Genomic DNA, 20,576 nt, shown 5'->3' on the forward strand with positions numbered 1-20,576 from the left:
AAGTTGTGCACTCAGCAACAGACTGTTCCCTCTATGGTACAACCGCACCTTCACTGGCTTCATACCTGAGCACCAACGCTGCGGTTCTAAACGCCACCTTGGAAACAGAACGCGCTTTTCTAAAATAATGAGTCATTGCACATACTGTCCTCAAGCCACTGGCAGCAATGTGCCATACGACTGCCTGCTGGATTTGGAAACTCTAGAGTGGCTGCCTTGTGGCACCGTGGGTTAAGCTGCCGTCTGTGGTGCTGGCAACCCATATGGGAGCAGCACTGCGTCCCAGATGCTCCTCTTCTGATCCAGCTCCCTGTTTACACATCTGGGAAAGCAGCAGCGATGGCCTGGGGGCTTGGGACCCTATCACCACACGGGCTCCTGGCTCTGACCTGGCCTACACCTGGCTGTCGCAGCAATTTGGGGAGTGAACCAGCAGGTGGAAGATCTGTCTCTTTCTCTCTCACTGTCTAACTCTATCTGTCAAATAAATAAATAAGTAAATTTGTTTAAAAAAGAAGAAATTCTAGAAAACATCTAGAAAGAAACACAGATAACCTGCACTAACAGCTGGCTAAGGCAATGATCACAGATCCTATTCTCACACAGCACCACTGTTGTACTAAGTCTAAAATAACTGCTGCTTTCTAAAACTGCACGCACAGAACTGGAAACCGTTTGATTTGGGGGATACAAACGCTTCCCTGGTGACCACGGGGCTTGTTCTGTGAAAGAGTCCTTACTCTCAATAGATAACACCAGCAGGAGACAGTCCGTTCGTCTAAACGTCAGTCATCCAAGTGTCATGTATTCACGTATCGCAGAGATGTTGAAGGGCAGGGGCTAAGGGAAGCCACGGTCTCTGAGTCAGGGAGACCTGGGCAGACACCAGACACCTGAACAACCTGGGACACCCGGGGCGACAGCAGCAGGCTGGGCTCTGAGGGCCAGGACAGACACCCCCACCAGGACAAGAGGAGTGCTCTCCCGTGACCCTCAGTAGGGGGCGTCCCGGCAGTGCCGACTGGCAAGTGTGGCGGTGGCCAAGTCACTGCTCACACAGGGCACCAATCCCAAGTCACAGACTAATTTTCACGAACCTGCTCAAAACCAGGCCCCCAAGTTTAAATTCGATCTCTTTCCTGAGATACTAGAGACACTTGCAGGGCAGTTCGTTCACTGTATGTCACTAAGAGAAATGCTCCAATCTGTCGCTTCTGATTTCAGAAATGATAACAAAAGATGAGAATGACTGCAGTCAGAAAAGCCTCAGAAACAGATGCCCAGTGCAGTGGACCTCACCCAGGCCAACAGAAAGCAAGAAGATGTTCGCAGGGCCCCAGGCACCCCAGGAGACAGGCTCGGTGCACTCCAGTCTACACACCGTGTCACACACCTGTGTACCCCATCTGCCAGAGCACGTCTGCCTGCAGGGTCTGAGCCACCTGGCGTGGAATGGCTCTCAGCAGCCGTCGACTCGAGTGCCTGCCGGTGGCGTGCCAGAAGCCGGAGCCCAGGGAGAGACTCGCCCTCCGCAGAGGACGCGACGACTGCCACTTCTGGCCCCAGCGGGTTTCGTTACAGGGCACGACGGGGTCAGCTAGGGTGAAGGAAGACAACGGTGAACGGAAGAACACACACACGGCACCCAGCTGGCAGCAGACGGTCACCTGACCTCAAGGAAGAGCGATGTTCTCCCTTTTCTGGGAGAATCGTCTCAGTGCTGTCCTAAGTACAGGGTATTACTTACTCATATAATTCCCGGATAGTTCTTTAAACCTGTTTAACCACGGTAAAGCAGATAAAGAAAGACAAAATGACTGTTTAAGAACTTAAGCCAACTGTGACATTGAAACCTGGCTTTTCATCATCCGTTTGCTCTCACTGATGCAGAAGAAGGGGAAAAACAGTTTCAGGAAAACTGCTACTAACCAATCATGAAGTTTTACAGTCCTAGATTCCTGGAGAGGAAAACCCGTGATACATAACCCACTGAAGACATCTCTGGTCATGTAGCAAAGGGACCTTTTAAAAAAGTGGATGCTGGGGGGCGGGGCTGTGACACAGGTTAACTCACTGCCTGTGACACTGGCAACCCACATGGGCGCCAGTTCGAGTCTCAGCTGCTCCACTTCCAATCCAGCTCCCTGCTGATGCTGCTGGGGAAAGCAGTGGAAGATCGCTGAAATCCTTGAGCCCCTGCCACCCTCGTGGGACACCATGAAGGGCCTGGCTCCTGGCTTTGGTCTGACCTAGCCCTGGCCGTTGCTGCCATTTGGGGAGTAAACCAGACAATGGAAGGTCTGCCTGTCTCTCCTCTCTCTGTAACTCTGCCTTTCAAACAAACAAATTAAGGGGCTGGCACTGTGGGGTAGTGGGTAAAGCTACCGTCTGCAGTGCTGGCATCCGATCTGGGCACTGGTTCAAGATCTGGCTGCTCCACTTCCAATCCAGCTCCGTGCTAATATGCCTGGGAAATCAGCAGAGGATGGCCAAGTCCTTAGGCCCCTACAACCACTTGAGAGACCTGGATGAAGTTCCTGGCTCCCGGCTTCAGCCTGGCTCAGCCCTGGCCTTTGTGGCCATCTGGGGAGTGAACCAGCAGATGGAAGATCTCTCTCTGCCTCTCCCTCTCTGTAATCCTGCCTTTCAAATAAAATAAATAAATCTTTTTTAAAAATTAATTAATCCTTAAAAAAAAGTGTACACTGGACTCAACAATCTCATCTACTAGAATTCCACCTTTCAGAAAACAAAAACAAAGGAGCGGGGAGGGGGTTTCTGAGGGGCCAGAGCTATTCTGCGATACTGATTTTATGGCTGCATACCTTATATATACTGCTGCCAAAATCCGCCAAGCTGTACTCTTAACAGGATGAGTTTTACTACCTGCAAATTCCTTTTATTTTGAGGGGGAAAGAAACACCTTTTCCTTTACCTTTCAAAGCTCACGTTGTAAGGAGAACGAATCACACTCCCCCCCAGCTTCAACAGCAGCCTGGAGAAACCCAGCGCCGTCTCCAAGGCCAACTGCTCTGCGTTGTATTCCAGCCGTCCCAGGCCACACCCACGAAAGCACCGGGACCCGGCGCAGTCAAGCCAACCCCACGGAGTCATTCTTTGCACAGTGCAACTGAATCGCTGTGCCCTGGAATTCCCCTGTTGGTTCTGGTCTCTGGGTCAACAGCAGGGCCAGCACTGCAGTTGCTGACTGAGAGCAGCAGCAAGTCTGTTCCACCGTGCCCTCAACAGGCCAGAATGCACCTGGAACCCTACACTCAGCTCTGGGCTTCACACCTTAAGGACAGCGCAGAACTGAAATGGATCTGAGGGAAAACAACTGACATGGTGAGGGGACTAAGTCACGTTACCCAAGGAGCCATGGGGAGAAAAGGGAGTTCTAAGACAGAAGGAACCCCCGAAGGGGACAGCATGGCCTCCCCGAACACCCGAACGACAGACCTCTGCATAGCATCTTCTCTTTTTTTAGGATGTATTTTAGTTATTTGAGAGGCAGCATTACAGAGACAGAGAGAGAGGCCTCTCATTTGCTGGTTCGCTCCCCAAATGGCTGCTTCCTCCAGATCTCTCATACAGGTGCAGCAGCCCAAGGACCTGGGCCACCCTCCGAGGCTTTCCCAGGCCATCAGCACGAGCTGGACTAGCAGTGCTGCAGCCGGGCCTGAACAGTGCCCACATGAATGGGGGCAGGCTAACCGGCAGGGCCCAGCACCAGCCCCGCATATCTTTAAACACTGTCATGTGGCAAACAGATCAGCTCCATCTCACAGCATGCGGGACAGCACCAGGCAGACGCGATCCAAAGTGACACAGGTTCTTTAGCTCATGGGGAAGCAAATCCTTCTACCACTAAGAGCTGAGACCTATTTAACACATAACTTCCTGAAAACTCAGCTGAGCTCTCCTCCCATGTGTGACTCCCTGTGTCTCCAGGAGAACCTGGGGAGGAAGGTGGTGCTACATCCATTCTATCCATGAGCAGCTCTCGGCGAACTGCCAGAGGAGTGGGCCCATGGGCAGGTAACGCACTTCCCCACAGGGGAGGCAGACTCACGTCTGACAGAGACACAGCAGAGGTGCTGTGGACACCTGTGCTGCAAGCAGGCTCTCTTTCATCTCCCCAGAACAGTCTACAGCTCTTTCAGGTAAATCAAATCAAGTCAAATCGTACAGCCAAGTCAAATGGCACCACATACACATCTGGCTGATTTCACCAAGTCAGACTGGCTTTTATCCTCCTGGATCATTTTGAGATGCTACTGTTTTTCAAGGAGAAAAATGACACAGAACATCTGGATGAGCAAAAGGGAGGTCTGAAGAAGTCAGACCCCTGCGTCCTGCAGCTGACTGGGGAACAGCTGTGTGGTGCTGTGCAGAGCAGTGAGCCTGCTGCTCTGTGTGTTTTGATGCAGTAAAACCTTAGGAGCTCCCAGGCCTAGACGACACAGAAGAGCAACACTTCTTTCTTCTTCCATCCAATGAAAGAAATGACATTAAACATTACAAGAAGCAATATGTTGGGGCAGGCACTGTGGCACAGCAGGTAAAACTGCCACATACAGCGCTGGCATCCCATATGGGCGCCGGTTTAAGACCCGGTTGCTCCTCTTCCAATCCAGCTCTCTGCTATGGCCTGGGAAAGCAGTAGAAGATGGCCCAAGTCCTTGGGCCCCTGCACCCACGTGGGAGACCTGGAAGAAGCTCCTGGCTCCTGGCTTTGGATCAGCGCAGCTCCGGCCATTGTGGCCAACTGGAGAGTGAACCAGCAGATGGAAGACCTCTCTCTCTCTCTCTCTCTCTCTCTCTGCCTCTCCTTCTATCTGTATAACTCTTTCAAATAAATAGATAAATCTTAAAAAAAAAAAAAAAAGCAGCAGCAATGTGTTAGTTAACCTGTCTTATGATAAACAGGAAATAATCTTTTCTTTGGTAATACAGATGCTTTGGAAAACACCATGTAATAAATACGTCGTTTATTATTTGAGGATAAATTCTATTTAATTAGCCAGTTGTAATGACATAGGAGACACAGGCCTGAGCTGAGAGGGGAAAACTGCCCGTCCTCACAGCTGCACAGTCACAACGGAGATAGTACTGACTGCGCCATCACGTCTCGGGGCAGGAGGCTTGGAGACAAAAAAATGACTCAAAGAAAAGACGTTTTTCCAAGAGCACCTTAAGAAATAAAAGGACGCGCTCAGAGAAGCCAAAGCCAAGTAAGAGCACACAGAGGCATGGCTTTACCCTTCAGGCTGTGGCGGGTCACAACAGAGAGCTGGGGGGGAATCAGCTCCCACAGAACAAACAGCCCACCCTGCCCCTCAATCCCCAGCATCACCCCCATCCTGCCCCTCGGCCCCCGGCATCACCCCCACCCTGCCCCTCGGCCCCCGGGCATCACCCCCACCCTGCCCCTCGGCCCCCGGGCAACACCCCCACCCTGCCCCTCGGCCCCCGGGCATCACCCCCACCCTGCCCCTCGGCCCCCGGGCATCACCCCCACCCTGCCCCTCGGCCCCCCCCAGCATCACCCCCACCCTGCCCCTCGGCCCCCCCCAGCATCACCCCCACCCTGCCCCTCGGCCCCCGGCATCACCCCCACCCTGCCCCTCGGCCCCCCCCAGCATCACCCCCCCCTGCCCCTCGGCCCCTTCCAGCATCACCCTCACCCTACCCCTCGGCCCCCGGCATCACTCCCACCCTGCCCCTCAATCCCCAGCATCACCCCCACCCTGCCCCTCGGCCCCCAGCATCACCCCCACCCTGCACCTCGGCCCCCGGGCATCACCCCCACCCTGCACCTCGGCCCCCGGGCATCACCCCCACCCTGCCCCTCAATCCCCAGCATCACCCCCATCCTGCCCCTCGGCCCCCGGGCATCACCCTCACCCTGCCCCTTGGCCCCCGGGCATCACCCCCACCCTGCACCTCGGCCCCCGGGCATCACCCCCACCCTGCCCCTCAATCCCCAGCATCACCCCCACCCTGCCCCTCGGCCCCCGGGCATCACCCCCATCCTGCCCCTCGGACCCCGGGCATCACCCCCACCCTGCCCCTCGGCCCCCCCCAGCATCACCCCCACCCTGCCCCTCGGCCCCCGGCATCACCCCCACCCTGCCCCTCGGACCCCGGGCATCACCCTCACCCTGCACCTCGGCCCCCGGGCATCACCCCCACCCTGCCCCTCGGCCCCCGGCATCACCCCCACCCTGCCCCTCGGCCCCCAGCATCACCCCCATCCTGCCCCTTGGCCCCCGGGCATCACCCCCACCCTGCCCCTCGGCCCCCGGCATCGCCCCCACCCTGCCCCTCGGCCCCCGGCATCGCCCCCACCCTGCCCCTCGGCCCCCGGGCATCACCCCCACCCTGCCCCTCGGCCCCCGGGCATCACCCTCACCCTGCAAGGCAAGCCCTAGAGTTTTTTTCCTACGAGGACAATACGAAGCTTCTTTAAACAATAAAAATGAGGAACTTCTGCCAGGAAGCTTCCCAGCTGGTGAACAGGACACAGGGACGCAGGCAGGCACTGACCACTCCTCACCACCCTGCACGCGAGGGGGACACACAGGAGACCTCGGTACTCACAGTCAGCGTACTTAAGGGAACGGAAGACCTTCCGCTGAGGGGTCACCCGCTTGATGTTCGGATGATCTTCCAGGGTTAGCAGCCCCACTTTCTGCTTTTCTTTTATCTGGATCACCTCAAAATCACTTGGGTAGTCACTGGATGGATTGTTTCGAGGTATAATTCTCCAATTGTCTACTTCACTGCTCTTCAGGGCACTTGAAATAAATGAATTTCTAGCTTTCGCTGTGAAGTATCCATTGAAAGCCACAATATATTCTGAAATCAATAATCACAAACAAGAATTTATGTACACACAACACGGGGTATATCAGCTCTAAAGTTCCACTGGTAGAAGAAAAATTACGTATCTTAATGTCCACAGGGGAAAAAAAAGAGCAGAAAACAAAAAGACTAGTTCAAATTCATGTACAGAAGTTTGGAAAACACCTAAGTGTTTCAAACAGAAAAAAGCCATTCAGAATCGAACGCTCCGTCAGCTGTCCTTTACCTGTAAAGACATCACAACTCCAGCATGGAGTGCAGGCAGAGTGATTCCCGTGTGGTCGCCTGGGCTGTACACATGAGCGTCTGGCACCTGCACCCTCCGGGCCCCCCATACACCCCAGCCACACAGCGGCACGGCTCCACAGCCAGGCTGGGGAAGTGACTGCGAACACCGACTCCCTATTCTACACCAGTGAGCTCCGCTGGGACAGAAAGTAAGCAAAGTCAACATCTGTGTGCTGTGCAGCTTCCGTCCCCTCTGAAATCTGAAATTTACTGTGGAAAAGAGGGCACTGCTCTTTGGCACAAGATAATGTTCCTGTTCAGTAATTCTAAAAACCACAGGTGGCGGGCCTAGCATTTAAGGCGCTGTCATTACCGTATTCCACAACCGACGTGGAGAACTCCACCTTCAGAGTCAGGTGGGAGCAGCCAGGGCACGGGGCCTTTTCAAAGGATCTCTTTTCCAGGGTGTCACCCAGATGCTTCTTCCCACACAGTGACACCACCAGCAGAGGCAGCCAGGTGTTGACAAGCTTCATGGTCCTAAGTGAATGCGGTCAGAAAATCGCATAAATTCAAACTGTACTTTTTTCTTCCTCGATCAGAAGAGAACTCCTGCCGCAGGCAGAGCTGCAGCGGTGACGTCACCGCTCAGCCACCTCACAGTCTGGTCCACCGCAAGCACAAGGTCAGTCCCATGGCCTCCCAAGGCCAGGCCACAAGACGGGCTCTCATTTCTTTCTCCGTTTCTTCTCCATCTTGGGCGCAGGGCTGTCCTCACTGGGGCCGAGACAACCGAGTCCTGAGCTCCATGTGCACCACGGAACCAAGGCCAAGGGTGCTGATGCTTAGTCACTCTGCAGCCAACCTCTGCAACAGCAAGAGCACAGGGACACAGTGACACAGGGACACAGCGGGGGAGGACAGCTACACCTGCTGCTCAGGGGACGGGGCAGAAAGCCACCCCGGCCGTGTGCAACACGACCATGCAACACAGGCTTCCATTTGCATGTACTGATTCCTTACTACTTCATGAGGAAAACGTGGGGTTTTTTCCCTTAAAGATTTATTTATTTATTTGAGAGGCAGTTATAGAGAAAGGTCTTCCATCTGCTGGCTCACCCCCAAGATGGCCTCAACCGAGCCGATCCAAAGCCAGAAGCCAGGAACTTCTGGATCTCCCACACAGGTGCAGGGGCCCAAGGACTTGAGACATTTTCCACTGCTTTCCCAGGCCACAGCAGAGAGAGCCTGATCAGAAGAGGAACAGCCGGGACTTGAACAGGAGCCCATAGTATGCTGGTGCTGCAGGTGGAGGCTAAACTTACTATGGCCACAGCACTGGCCCTCAGGGAAAAAGTTTTAAGACCATCTCAAAAATGCAACAGGAGAAAACAAATGAGGAAAGTGGAAAAAACTAAAGACAAGAGACTACATCAGGAATACGAAGCACGTTGGCTCTGAGCATCCCAGCAGCCGAAGTGAAGGACTCACAGCCCCGGGGTTAACGAGCCTTTGCCCGGCCTCCACTTCAGATTCTGTGTCTTTCTGTGACAGGCAGCTCCAGGCCCCAGGGTAAGCCTGCCCCTCCGTGAGTGCTGTTCAGCACCTTCTCCCACGACACTGTGCTTGCCAACGACTCAGTCTGAAACACGTTCTGCAGCTCCAGGAGAAAAGCACGGAGACCCTTCCTCGCCGCCGACTCGGTGTTACCACCACTTTACCCCCAGACGTGGTGAAGTGAACCCGCTAACTGGGAGAAGAGCAGCCTGTCTCCCTCCTGGCCGTGCCGGCAGGGCTCCCGGAATGCCAGGCCCCTCAGGTCCCTCGTGAGCACACAGCGTGAGCACTCGGCGGCAAGTGCGGCCTGGAGGAGAGGGGGCGGGCGGAGGAAGCTGCAGAGCCCACCCAGACAGCGAGACTCCTCCAGGAGTCTGTCCACTGCCGCCTGTGGTTGTTTTTGTTTGTTTGCTTGCTTGCTTTTTAATAAAACTCGGACGGAGTTAGCCACATTTCACGAGCTAAGCCAAGCTGTTGAATTCACCATTCTGACAGAAACTGGTATTTCAAAGCAACAAGGTTTTGGTTTCTAGAACTAACCTTATATGCTTCCACAACGCAGTAAGCACTGTGAGGTGTTAAAATTGCCTAACGAATTTATTAAAGTTTAAAAAAGTGGTCTTTAATTGCTGTTATAACAAAAGATGCTGAAAAAACAGGCATATGTCTAGCGCTGGCCTGGAGAAGATCGCAAGACCAGAGCTCAAGGGGCACAGGGAATTTCCAGCCACGCCCATCTCCAGGCAAGAACAACCAGGACTTCAATCACAAGACAGAAAATTCAGAGAAGCCCCAAGCAGAGAGGGAACAGGGGACGCCTGAAGCCTGCCAGGGAGCCTGGACACTGGCCACAGCCAGGCACCCAAGAATGGAGACCAAGCGACCTCTGGGGGAACGTCCCTGGGCTACAGCATATGATTTAAATGGTCTCTCACTCAATTAGGCCAAGTTTTTATTTTTGCTTTTTTAAAGATTTTTTTTTTTTTTTTTTTTGACAGATAGAGTGGATAGTGAGAGAGAGACAGAGAGAAAGGTCTTCCTTTTTGCCGTTGGTTCACCCTCCAATGGCCGCTGCGGCCGGCGCATCGCGCTGATCCGAAGCCAGGAGCCAGGTGCTTTTCCTGGTCTCCCATGCGGGTGCAGGGCCCAAGGACTTGGGCCATCCTCCACTGCACTCCTGGGCCACAGCAGAAAGCTGGCCTGGAAGAGGGGCAACCGGGATAGAATCCGGCGCCCCGACCAACTAGAACCCGGTGTGCCGGCGCCGCAAGGCGGAGGATTAGCCTGTTAAGCCACGGCGCCGGCCTAAAGATTTTATTTATTTGAAAGTGTTACAGAGACAATCTTCCATCTGCTTGTTCACTCCCAGATGGCCACCAGATACAGAAACTGATTTTTCAAAGCAACAAGGTTTTGGTTTCTAGAACTAACCTTACATGCTTCCACATCATCTGGGCCAGGCCGAAGCAAGGCGCTTCACCCAGGTTTCCCATGTGGGTGAAAGGCCCCAACACTTTAGCCATCTGCTGCTGCTTTTTCCCAGGCCACTGGTAGGGAGCTGGACAGGACATGAACCAGTGCCCACATGGGCTGCCCATCTCATAGCTCAATGCCTGGGTCCAGGGCCAAATCTTTTTTTTTTTTTTTTTTTTGGGGGGGGGGGAGGAGGGCGAACCAGCAAATGGGAGTTCTCTGTGTCTCTCTCTCAAATATAGAATGTTGGAAAAAATGAACAAAAATTGCTTAAAATTCTTTTGCCTCAAGCTAAAGAATCGGTAACATATTTAAGGCTACAAAATAGTCATTAGTGAGCAATCCAGTGACAGAATCTTAGAGCTAAGAGGATTAAAACCTCAATTAAACCTGTTCCAAATAACTCACTTGCAAGTAAACACAGTGAACTTACATCATAACACAGCATATGTGGAAGGGATACTTGGACATGCTCTCACAACTAAGGCAGAGCATACCAGAAATAGGGGCTGGTGCTGCCGCCTGCAGTGCCGGCATCCCTTACGGGTGCTGGTTGAGTCCCGGCTCCTCTTCTGATCCAGCTCCCTGCTGATGGCCTGGGAAAGCAGTGGAGGATGGCCTAAGTGCTTGGGACCCCGCACTCAAGTAGGAGACCCAGAATAAGCTCCTGGCTCTGGGCTTTGGATTGGCCCAGCTCCAGATGTTGTGGCCATTTGGGGAGTGAACCAGAAGATGGAAGATCTCTCTCTCTCTATGAAACTCTACCTCTCAAATAAATAAAATCTTTTTATTTTATTTTTTTTTATGTGACAGAGTTTTAGACAGTGAGAGAAAGAGAAAGGTCTTCCTTCTGTTGGTTCACTCCCCAAATGGCCACCATGGCCAGTGTTGCGCCTATCTGAAGCCAGGAGCCAGGTGCTTCTTCCTGGTCTCCCATACAGGTGCAGGGGCCCAAGCACTTGGGCCATCCTCCACTGCCCTCCTGGGCCACAGCAGAGAGCTGGATTGAAAGAGGAGCAACCGGGACCAGAACCCAGCACCCATATGGGATGCCAGCGCTGCAGGCCGAGGATTAACCAAGTGAGCCACGGTGCTGGCCCCATCAAATAAATAAAATCTTAAAAAAAAAAAACAAAAAACCCAGAAATAGTTTTTCATTTATTTTAGAGGCAGGAGACAGAGAGCAGAGAGCGACAGGGACAGAGACAGCACACTTCCACCTTCTGGCTCACTCCTCAAACATCCACAATGCCCAGAACTGGACGAGACTGAAGCTGGAACACAGAACCCAAACCAGGAGGAAAATGGAAGAAAGCCCTGGCGCTGTGATATGCGAATCAGACATCTTAACTGCTGGGCCAAACAATCACCCAGGTGTGGGAAATTTTAAAGGAAAAACATCACTAAAGTGATATTTATATGAAGTTTGCCTCTGTAGAAAAAAAATAAACTTTTTATGGAAAACAGGACACCAAGAAGGCAAGAATCACAAGGCATTCGACCTTACTAATTCATGCAATTTTATAGAAAGCTTCGTGTCTGAAGACTCTGCCAGGTGCGGCAGGGCCAACACAGGCTCTCAGTAGTCAGGGACACAGCACTCCAGGTGCTGCACAAACTCAACACACACAGGAAAGGAAAACGCCACGGGAGAGGCAGACACAGAGCGCCGGGACGCTGAGAGACAGCAAGGTCCTTGTGGGCTGTGGTGCCACTGCAGCTGGCACTTCCAGCATCCGGGCCACGTGGGCCAGCAGAGCGGCACAAGGATCCCAGGAAAACACACGCTGCGCACCAGGAGCAGCACCACCCAGAACGGGAGGTCTGCGGGGAGGAGCTGAAGCGGCTACATGGGATACACGCAAATAAAGACGTCTCCCTGCAACACGAGGAGTGCGAGCCAGCCGGAGTGACCACCACGCGCCAGGCAGCGCCCCAGGCACAGAAAGCAGTGAAGAAAACATGGCGGAAAACTCTGCCCTGGGGAGCTGACTTCCGGCGCAGGACAGGGATACACAGTGCTCCGCTGGTGACACACACTGGATCTGGAAAGGAGAGACGAGGACATGGCGGAGGGCTGAGGTTTTAGCAGAGTTCTGAGAAGGAAACTGCAGGAAGTGGGAAACTGGCCTTGCTGTCCAGGGGCAGAAGTGCAAAAGCCTAGAGGCAAGGAAGGTGCCTAGGATGCGTGAGGACAGGCTAGTGTGGCTGTGGCACAGTGCAGAGACAGACAGTAGGAGGTGAGCAGTGACTGGGGAGACAGACCAGGGACAGCCCTCCAGCACAGTTCTGAGCAGACAGGCGACACAAGCTCAGTACATTTTACACCGACTGCTCGGGCCTCTGCTGGGAGGGGACACAGGCAGAAGCCAGGCATCCACTGGAAGGCTCCTGTGCATAAACAACCAGCGAGGAGGAGACGCTGGCTTGGACCACAGGGGCGGGAGGTGACAGAGCTCATGAACCAGGTTCAGACCTGAAGACAGAGCTGGCGGAGTGCCATGAACAGACGTGGGGGGATCAGCATGGCTCTTCCCCCAGACCAGCGGAGCCTGCGCCTAACTGACGCAGGGGAAACAGCAAGGATGCTGGTTTGGGGGCGCTGGCAGGGCTCTGTTCTGAACACACTAGACTTAGGGTTAGCATCAGGGTGGGAGGCCAGGGCTTCAGGGGTCCCGGCAATCCAGCACCTTCTCCTCGAGGAGACAACTGACACAGCACACAGGGAGGTCAAGAGAAGACGAACAAGAGGAAAGATTTAGCACATGGCCGGCGCCGTGGCTCAACAGGCTAATCCTCCGCCTTGTGGCGCCGGCACACCGGGTTCTAGTCCCAGTCGGGGCACCGATCCTGTCCCGGTTGCCCCTCTTCCAGGCCAGCTCTCTGCTGTGGCCAGGGAGTGCAGTGGAGGATGGCCCAAGTGTTTGGGCTCTGCACCCCATGGGAGACCAGGATAAGCACCTGGCTCCTGCCATCGGAACAGCGCGGTGCGCCGGCCGCAGTGCGCTACCGCAGCGGCCATTAGAGGGTGAACCAACGGCAAAGGAAGACCTTTCTCTCTGTCTCTCTCTCTCTCACTGTCCACTCTGCCTGTCAAAAATAAAAAAAAAAAAGATTTAGCACAAGGAGGCGTGTGCAAGTGAGAAAGACTACAGGCTTAGCAATTCTGGCCTCTTCCAGAAAACAGCCACACCAACGCACAAGTAAGCCACCAGACTGCACGGCACCAACCTGTCACCTGAGGGCCACACCAGACTGCACGGTACGAACCTGTCACCTGAGGGTACACCAGACTGCACGGCACCAACCTGTCACCTGAGGGCCACACCAGACTGCACGGTACCAACCTGTCACCCGAGGGCCACATCAGACTGCACGGTACCAACCTGTCACCCGAGGGCCACACCAGACTGCACGGTACCAACCTGTCACCCAAGGGTACACCAGACTGCACGGCACCAACCTGTCACCCGAGGGCCACTAGACTGCACGGTACCAACCTGTCACCCGAGGGCCACACCAGACTGCACGGTACCAACCTGTCACCCGAGGGTACACCAGACTGCATGGTACCAACCTGTCACCTGAGGGTACACCAGACTGCATGGTACCAACCTGTCACCTGAGGGTACACCAGACTGCACGGTACCAACCTGTCACCTGAGGGTACACCAGACTGCACGGTACCAACCTGTCACCCGAGGGCCACACCAGACTGCACGGTACCAACCTGTCACCTGAGGGTACACCAGACTGCACGGTACCAACCTGTCACCCGAGGGCCACACCAGACTGCACGGTACCAACCTGTCACCCGAGGGCCACACCAGACTGCACGGTACCAACCTGTCACCCGAGGGCCACACCAGACTGCACGGTACCAACCTGTCACCCGAGGGCCACACCAGACTGCACGGTACCAACCTGTCACCCAAGGGTACACCAGACTGCACGGCACCAACCTGTCACCCGAGGGCCACTAGACTGCACGGTACCAACCTGTCACCCGAGGGCCACACCAGACTGCACGGTACCAACCTGTCACCCGAGGGTACACCAGACTGCATGGTACCAACCTGTCACCTGAGGGTACACCAGACTGCATGGTACCAACCTGTCACCTGAGGGTACACCAGACTGCATGGTACCAACCTGTCACCTGAGGGTACACCAGACTGCACGGTACCAACCTGTCACCCGAGGGCCACACCAGACTGCACGGTACCAACCTGTCACCCGAGGGCCACTAGACTGCACGGTACCAACCTGTCACCCGAGGGCCACACCAGACTGCCCGGTACCAACCTGTCACCCGAGGGTACACCAGACTGCACGGCACCAACCTGTCACCCGAGGGTACACTAGACTGCACGGTACCAACCTGTCACCTGAGGGTACACCAGACTGCATGGTACCAACCTGTCACCTGAGGGTACACCAGACTGCACGGTACCAACCTGTCACCCGAGGGCCACCAGCGGCCAGGAGGAGACAGCCGCAAGCGTAGAACCCAGAGTCAGAAACAGCAAGGCTGAGAGGAGGACAGGGAGACACCTCCCGCTGTCTCATCCAGCTGAGCTGCTTAGGTTCCAGAAGGCACACGAAAAGCCAGGCTTGAAGACCTAATTCTGGGGCCAGCATCGTGGTGCAGCAGGTAAAGCCACCGCCTGCGGCACTGGCATCCCATATGGGCACTGGTTTGAGTCCCAGCTGCTCCATTTCCGATCCAGCTCCCTACTGATGTGCCTGGGAAGGCAGTGGAAGATGGCCCACGTGCTTGGACCCTGTACCCACGTGGGAAACCCAGAAGAAGCTCCTGGCTCCCAGCTTCGACTGGCCTGGCTTCAGCTGTTGCAGCCCTTTGGGGACTGAAGCAGCAGATGGAAGATCTCAATCTCTTTCTAACTCTGTCTTTCAAATAAATAAATCTTAAATAAACAAAAAATACACCACTTTGATAGACCTATGGCTCAAAAACTGTAACAGAGCCTGAGGTTTCATAGCTCCCCAAGCCAAGAATAAGGCTTCAAAATACAAACTGCCTTTGAGGAAAACTAAAGGGCTCGAGGCAAGTAAAAGCCCGGGGCCCTGGGTCCCTATTCCCAACCCTGTACACGCGAACTTGTTTGCGGAAAGACCACCCTGTCCCCACTGACACCTCCTGTGGGGCTCTGAAAGCACAGACTGCAGCTTCCAATGTGCAACACATCTGTGCAGCTGGGCCAGCGACTGCTCCTGGATGCTTCCCAGCGGATAGTGCAACCTGGGAGCACCTCTCCGGGACAGGCCTGTCATCTAGAGGATAGAGCAACCTGGGAGCACCTCTCCGGGACAGGCCTGTCATCTAGAAGATAGAGCAACCTGGGAGCACCTCTCCGGGACAGGCCTGTCATCTAGAGGATAGAGCAACCTAGGAGCACCTCTCCGGGACAGGCCTGTCATCTAGAGGATAGTGCAACCTGGGAGCACCTCTCCGGGACAGGCCTGTCATCTAGAGGAAGCAGAGGTTAAACAAAGAATGCCTACAGACAGGCACACACGTCAGACAACCAGAGACGCACGTTGTAAAAAGAAGCCTTTCCCCTCGCCTCCTCACCTCTATACTTCTGAGCCACCGTGCTGGGGACAGGTAGGAGAGCCACAGTGGCCTCTTTACTTCTGAGCCACCGTGCTGGGGACAGGTAGGAGAGCCACGGTGGCCTCTTTACTTCTGAGCCACCGTGCTGGGGACAGGTAGGAGAGCCACGGTGGCCTCTTTACTTCTGAGCCACCGTGCTGGGGACAGGTAGGAGAGCCACGGTGGCCTCTTTACTTCTGAGCCACCGTGCTGGGGACAGGTAGGAGAGCCACAGTGGCGTTTGGGGTATTGCAGTCTGAGCAAGGTGAGGCAGGCATGTGCATAGTCAGAGACTGAGTGGGGAAGACGACGGCCCAGGCAATGGGCCAAAGGCCACACATCCAGACAAAACCAATTTGGTCCAGTAACAGGTACTTTACAGATAACAGAGGCAACTTCCTTACTGTCAGAGACTATAAATACGAAAACGGAAAAACTGAATAACCATCCGGTATCAGAATGAAACTGAAGTATTTGGATGAACTCTAGATTTTCAATACAAATAAACAGATGTATAGAAATAAATACAGGAGAGGCAGAGAGAGAGGTCTTCCATCCACTGGTTCACTCCCCAACTGGCTGCAACAGCTGGAGCTGTGCCGTTCCAAAGCCAGAAGCCAGGAGCTTCTTCCTGGTCTCCCACATGGGTACAGGGGCCCAAGGACTCGGGCCATCTTCTACTGGAGAGAGCTAGATCAGAAGTGGAGCAGCTGGGACTTGAACTGGTGCCCATATGGGAATGCTAGCACTGCAGGCGGCAGCCTTACCCGCTACACCACAGCACTGGCCCCAGATCTGGCTTTTTTTTAATTTTTTTTAAAAAGATTTATTTATTTACTTGAAAGAGTTACACAGAGAGAGGAGAGGCAGAGATAGAGAGAGAGAGAGAGGTCTTCCATCCGATGGTTCACACTCCAATTGGCCGCAATGGCCAGACCTGCGCTGATCCAAAGATAGGAGCCAGAGGAGGTTCTTCTGGGTCTCCCACGTGGGTGCAGGGGCCTAAGGACTTGGGCCATCTTCTACTGCTTTCGGAAGTGGGGCAGCCGGGTCTCGAACCGGCACCCATGTGGGATGCCGGCACTTCAGGCCAGGGCGTTAACCTGCTGCGCCACAGTGCCAGCCTGATATGGCTTTCTAAATGCCATTCTTCAAGACATGAAACCAGGCTCTTCAGAGAAAGCGGGCTACAGGCTGGACAAGGTAAGGACAAGATGCATCTGGAACATCTTCCTGTACCCCACAGTAAGGAACTGCCTACAGAATGATGGGAACACGTCAAAGGTGACACAGATGTCACTTTGGAGGGGCTCCCACTGGCCAAATCTGAGACCCTAACCTACTCAATAAAATAGGAAACAGGAGCCCACAAGGACACAAGCACAATAAACTCACAGGAGTGGGGACTGTGGCACAACAGGTTAAGCCATGCTTGGGACGCCAGCATCCCATACTGGAGCGCCTGGAACTGGATCCACTCCGCGGCCAATTCAGTTTCCGCTAGAGCACAACACGGGAGGCGGCAGATGGATGATGGCCCAGGAGCTGCATTCCCATCGCCCACCATGGAGGTCCAGCCGCGGCTGTTGTGGCACCAGGGGAGTAAACCAGGGACAGAGGGTGAGGGTGTGTATGTGCACAAGTGTGCATGCGTGTGTGTGCGTGTGTGTGTTGTCTTTCCTTCTGTCACTCTGCCTCTCTGGAGAATGCGGTATTAGTCTCAACGTGCCTCTTCACCCCTCACCTTTCACTTGGGGACTACCCAAGCTACCCAGCACCAGGATACAGGACCTGGGCCTAGTGAGCAGTTGCCCTGGGAACAGCCAGGTATCACCTCTCCAGCTTCCTGACAAAGATGTACAGCTTGAATCAATCCGAAGGTGAAGGAAATCAAGGCCTGTGCACTGTTCAAGGTAACTTACAAATATCATAAGAGGTGGGGCTGAGCTAACCAGGATAATCACAGTCCCCCAGGGCGCTTCCTCCAGGACCCCCAGATCTTCACACATCAAGTCCCTCACGTAGAACAACACAGCATCTGTATAGAACCTACGCGCATTCCCGTGTTACTTTAAATCTGGGCGAGAAACCTTTCTTCTGCCAAGGCCACGTGGATATGCATGGCGTGATTTGCAGGCTGCACAAAGCTGTCAACCTACAAATTAGCCTGCTAGAGGTGAACTGAATCTCACATGCTGTCGGCAGGTCGGAGCCCATGATCCTGCAGGCCGTCCACGGCCCCTGGGCCACGCGCTCCCCGCCCTGCTTTCAGTCGTATCCAGCTTACAGTGGATCAAAACGTACGGAAACACTTGCAGAATGACAAGAACAGACAGGCTGCGTGTTCTGCACGCTTTTTTTTTTTTTTTTTTTTTTAAAGAAAATACTGTTAGTCCGACTGGTTTAATCCAAGGATACAGAACACCTGGATACAGAGGGGCATCGACACATCTCACTCTAAGGAATCGAAAGATTTTTCTCTCTCTCTTTTTTTAAACTTGAAAGGCAGAATTACAAAGAGGGAGAGAGAGAGAGAGAGAGAGACAGATACCTTAAACTCGCTGGTTCACCCTTCAGTAGCTGCAAAAGCCAGGGCTGGGCCAGGTCAAAGCCAGTCTAGAACTGCAACCCAGTCTCCCACAGGGGTGGCAGGGGACCAACACTTAGGCCATCCTCCGTTGCTTTCCCAGTGTGGCAGCAAAGTGCTGAGATGGAAGTGGAGCAGCTGGGACTAGAACCAGTGCCCCCACGGGAGGCCGGCATCACAGGTCGCAGCTTCACCCAATTACAACACTAGCCCCCAGCATATTTATTGAAAAGATTCACTGTAAATTTCTGTCAAACTTAACCTGTTTCTCTGGTTTACATTATAAAAATCTAATAACATTTGACAGAAAAAAAACTGAAGAACCTGATATATAATGCAAACCATGCTTCAGAATTCAACGAATGCAATAAAGTACCCCAGAAGTCACTGGCAAGTATTTTTTAAAAATTCTTACACCCTTTTGAAATGGCAATTTGCCAATACGTATTAGAACTCTTAGACATGGACGGGGGCTGGTGCTGAGGCGCAGGGAGCTAGGCCGTCAGTCTGAGTCAGATGCTCCACTTCCCACCCAGCTCCCTGCCCAAAGCACTGGACGACAGCCCAAGTACTTGGGTTCCTGCCACCCACACGGCAGACCCAGAGGCAGCTGCTGGCCCAGCACTGGCCACCACGACCATGTGGGGGTGAACCAGCAGACGGAAGATCACTTCTTCTCTCTGTGTCTCCTTCCTGGTCACTCTGCCTTTTAAATAAAATAAATCTTTATTCAAAAGGTTAAACTTTTTAAAAAAAAATGGACATAAAAAACTTTGAGTCTAGTAAATTCAGTAATAAAAAACTAACTCGCCGTTTATTTTGTGGCAGGCAGGCTTCTACGTATTTTACAAGGATGAGCTCATTTAATCCTCACAATAACCTGTCCACATGAGAAAACTGTAGCCCAGGAGAGCTAAGCCACTGCTTGGGGACCAGGGCCAGGGAGGGGGAGCAGCCCGGCTCCGGGGGCCACATTCCGAGGGAGGAGCCTGCCGTGCGCAGTCCCCCCCGGGAACGTCAGTGTGAATGCACGCCACGGCTGACATCCCAGGGAGTGGACTGGGAGACCCTACCTGGGAGAGCCTGTAGACTGGGTCTCCCACACCAGGGAAGGCCACAGGGCAACCACAAATGAGGATCCCACGGAAGGCAAAGAAAGTCCCTGTCCTCAGAACCCACGACGTCACTTTCCGTGGCCAGGGAGACTCCAGGGGTGGCTATCGAGGGACCCGAGATCACCCAGCAGGCCAGGCACAGCGACAAGGGTCTCCACCGGGGGAGGTGCATCGGCAGGGACGCAGGCGGCCCCCAGCAGCTGACAAGGCCAGGACAGGTTCTCTCCTGAGGCCTCCCCAGGCCAGCGGCCCTGCCACACCTTCACTGAGCCCAGGGAGACGGATCCTGGACTTCCACGCCCAGACCGAGAGGTAGGAAATCGGTGGTCTGTGGCCACATTTGTGGCAATCTGTTATAGCAGCAACAGGATCTGGGAAGAGGAGGAGGAAGACACTGAGTAACACAGCTTATGCACAGGATACAGATTTTGACTTTTAAAAATGTGTCTATGCACAGGAAAAAATACCACCGAAAGACACACACCAAAATAGTAATCAATAGTGGTTCTACCTTTCATTCATGATTATAGATCATTTTCTTCATTCTATTTTTATATTTTACAAATAGAATGTTACTTTTATAATTAGATAGACATGTATCATTTAAATACTTCAGTAAACCTTTTTGTAATATTCTGAAACAACTCACAATTTTCTGCTGACCATGAAAGAGCTGATACATTTCCTTTAATGTTGTTTGTACACTCAATAGGGCTTAAAGGGACCGGCCTCCCACCGACTGTTCTCAACTCCTGGCTGGCAGCTCCCTTCCAGCCAAGGAAGACACCGGCTGGACAGTCCACTTCTAGCTGTCCACTCTAACAGGCCTGTCACTTCCAGTGTCACCTTCCCATAGGGCTTCCTCGCACTGCGGCTGAATCCACCGGGTGCGGAATGCGTTTCATCTCTACTGATTCTCCATGGAGAAGACTTGGCTATCTTCTCACACAAAGGCATGTCCTAACAGATGGTATCTCCACACCTGTGGATTTTCTGTAAGTATGATAAAAACTTGAATACAGGTGTAATCAAAATTAGATCTGAGGTCAGATACTGAATGGAAAACACAGTTCCAGCGACAGGCACCAGGAGGACTTGCTGAGGTGTCTGGGTAGAAGGGAGACAAGGCACA

General features: G+C 53.6%; 1 protein-coding gene across 2 annotated transcripts in view; it reads right to left on the reverse strand.

The window, feature by feature from the left end:
• Positions 1 to 20,576, reverse strand: part of MBTPS1 (membrane bound transcription factor peptidase, site 1) — a 64,897-nt gene that overhangs the window by 41,373 nt on the left and 2,948 nt on the right. Inside the window, exons 2-4 of one of the 2 annotated variants that reach the window (XM_062177736.1) lie at positions 7,469 to 7,962; positions 6,604 to 6,861; positions 1,394 to 1,597 (exon numbers count right to left, since the gene is read on the reverse strand). In XM_062177736.1, the coding sequence (XP_062033720.1) occupies positions 1,394 to 1,597; positions 6,604 to 6,861; positions 7,469 to 7,631 (625 nt within the window). In that variant the 5' untranslated portion in view covers positions 7,632 to 7,962. The remainder of the gene's footprint in view (positions 1 to 1,393; positions 1,598 to 6,603; positions 6,862 to 7,468; positions 7,963 to 20,576) is intronic. The other variant, XM_062177737.1, reaches the window with a different exon arrangement.

Source organism: Lepus europaeus, chromosome 19, assembly GCF_033115175.1.
Source record: "Lepus europaeus isolate LE1 chromosome 19, mLepTim1.pri, whole genome shotgun sequence".
NCBI classification, from domain to species: domain Eukaryota; kingdom Metazoa; phylum Chordata; class Mammalia; order Lagomorpha; family Leporidae; genus Lepus; species Lepus europaeus.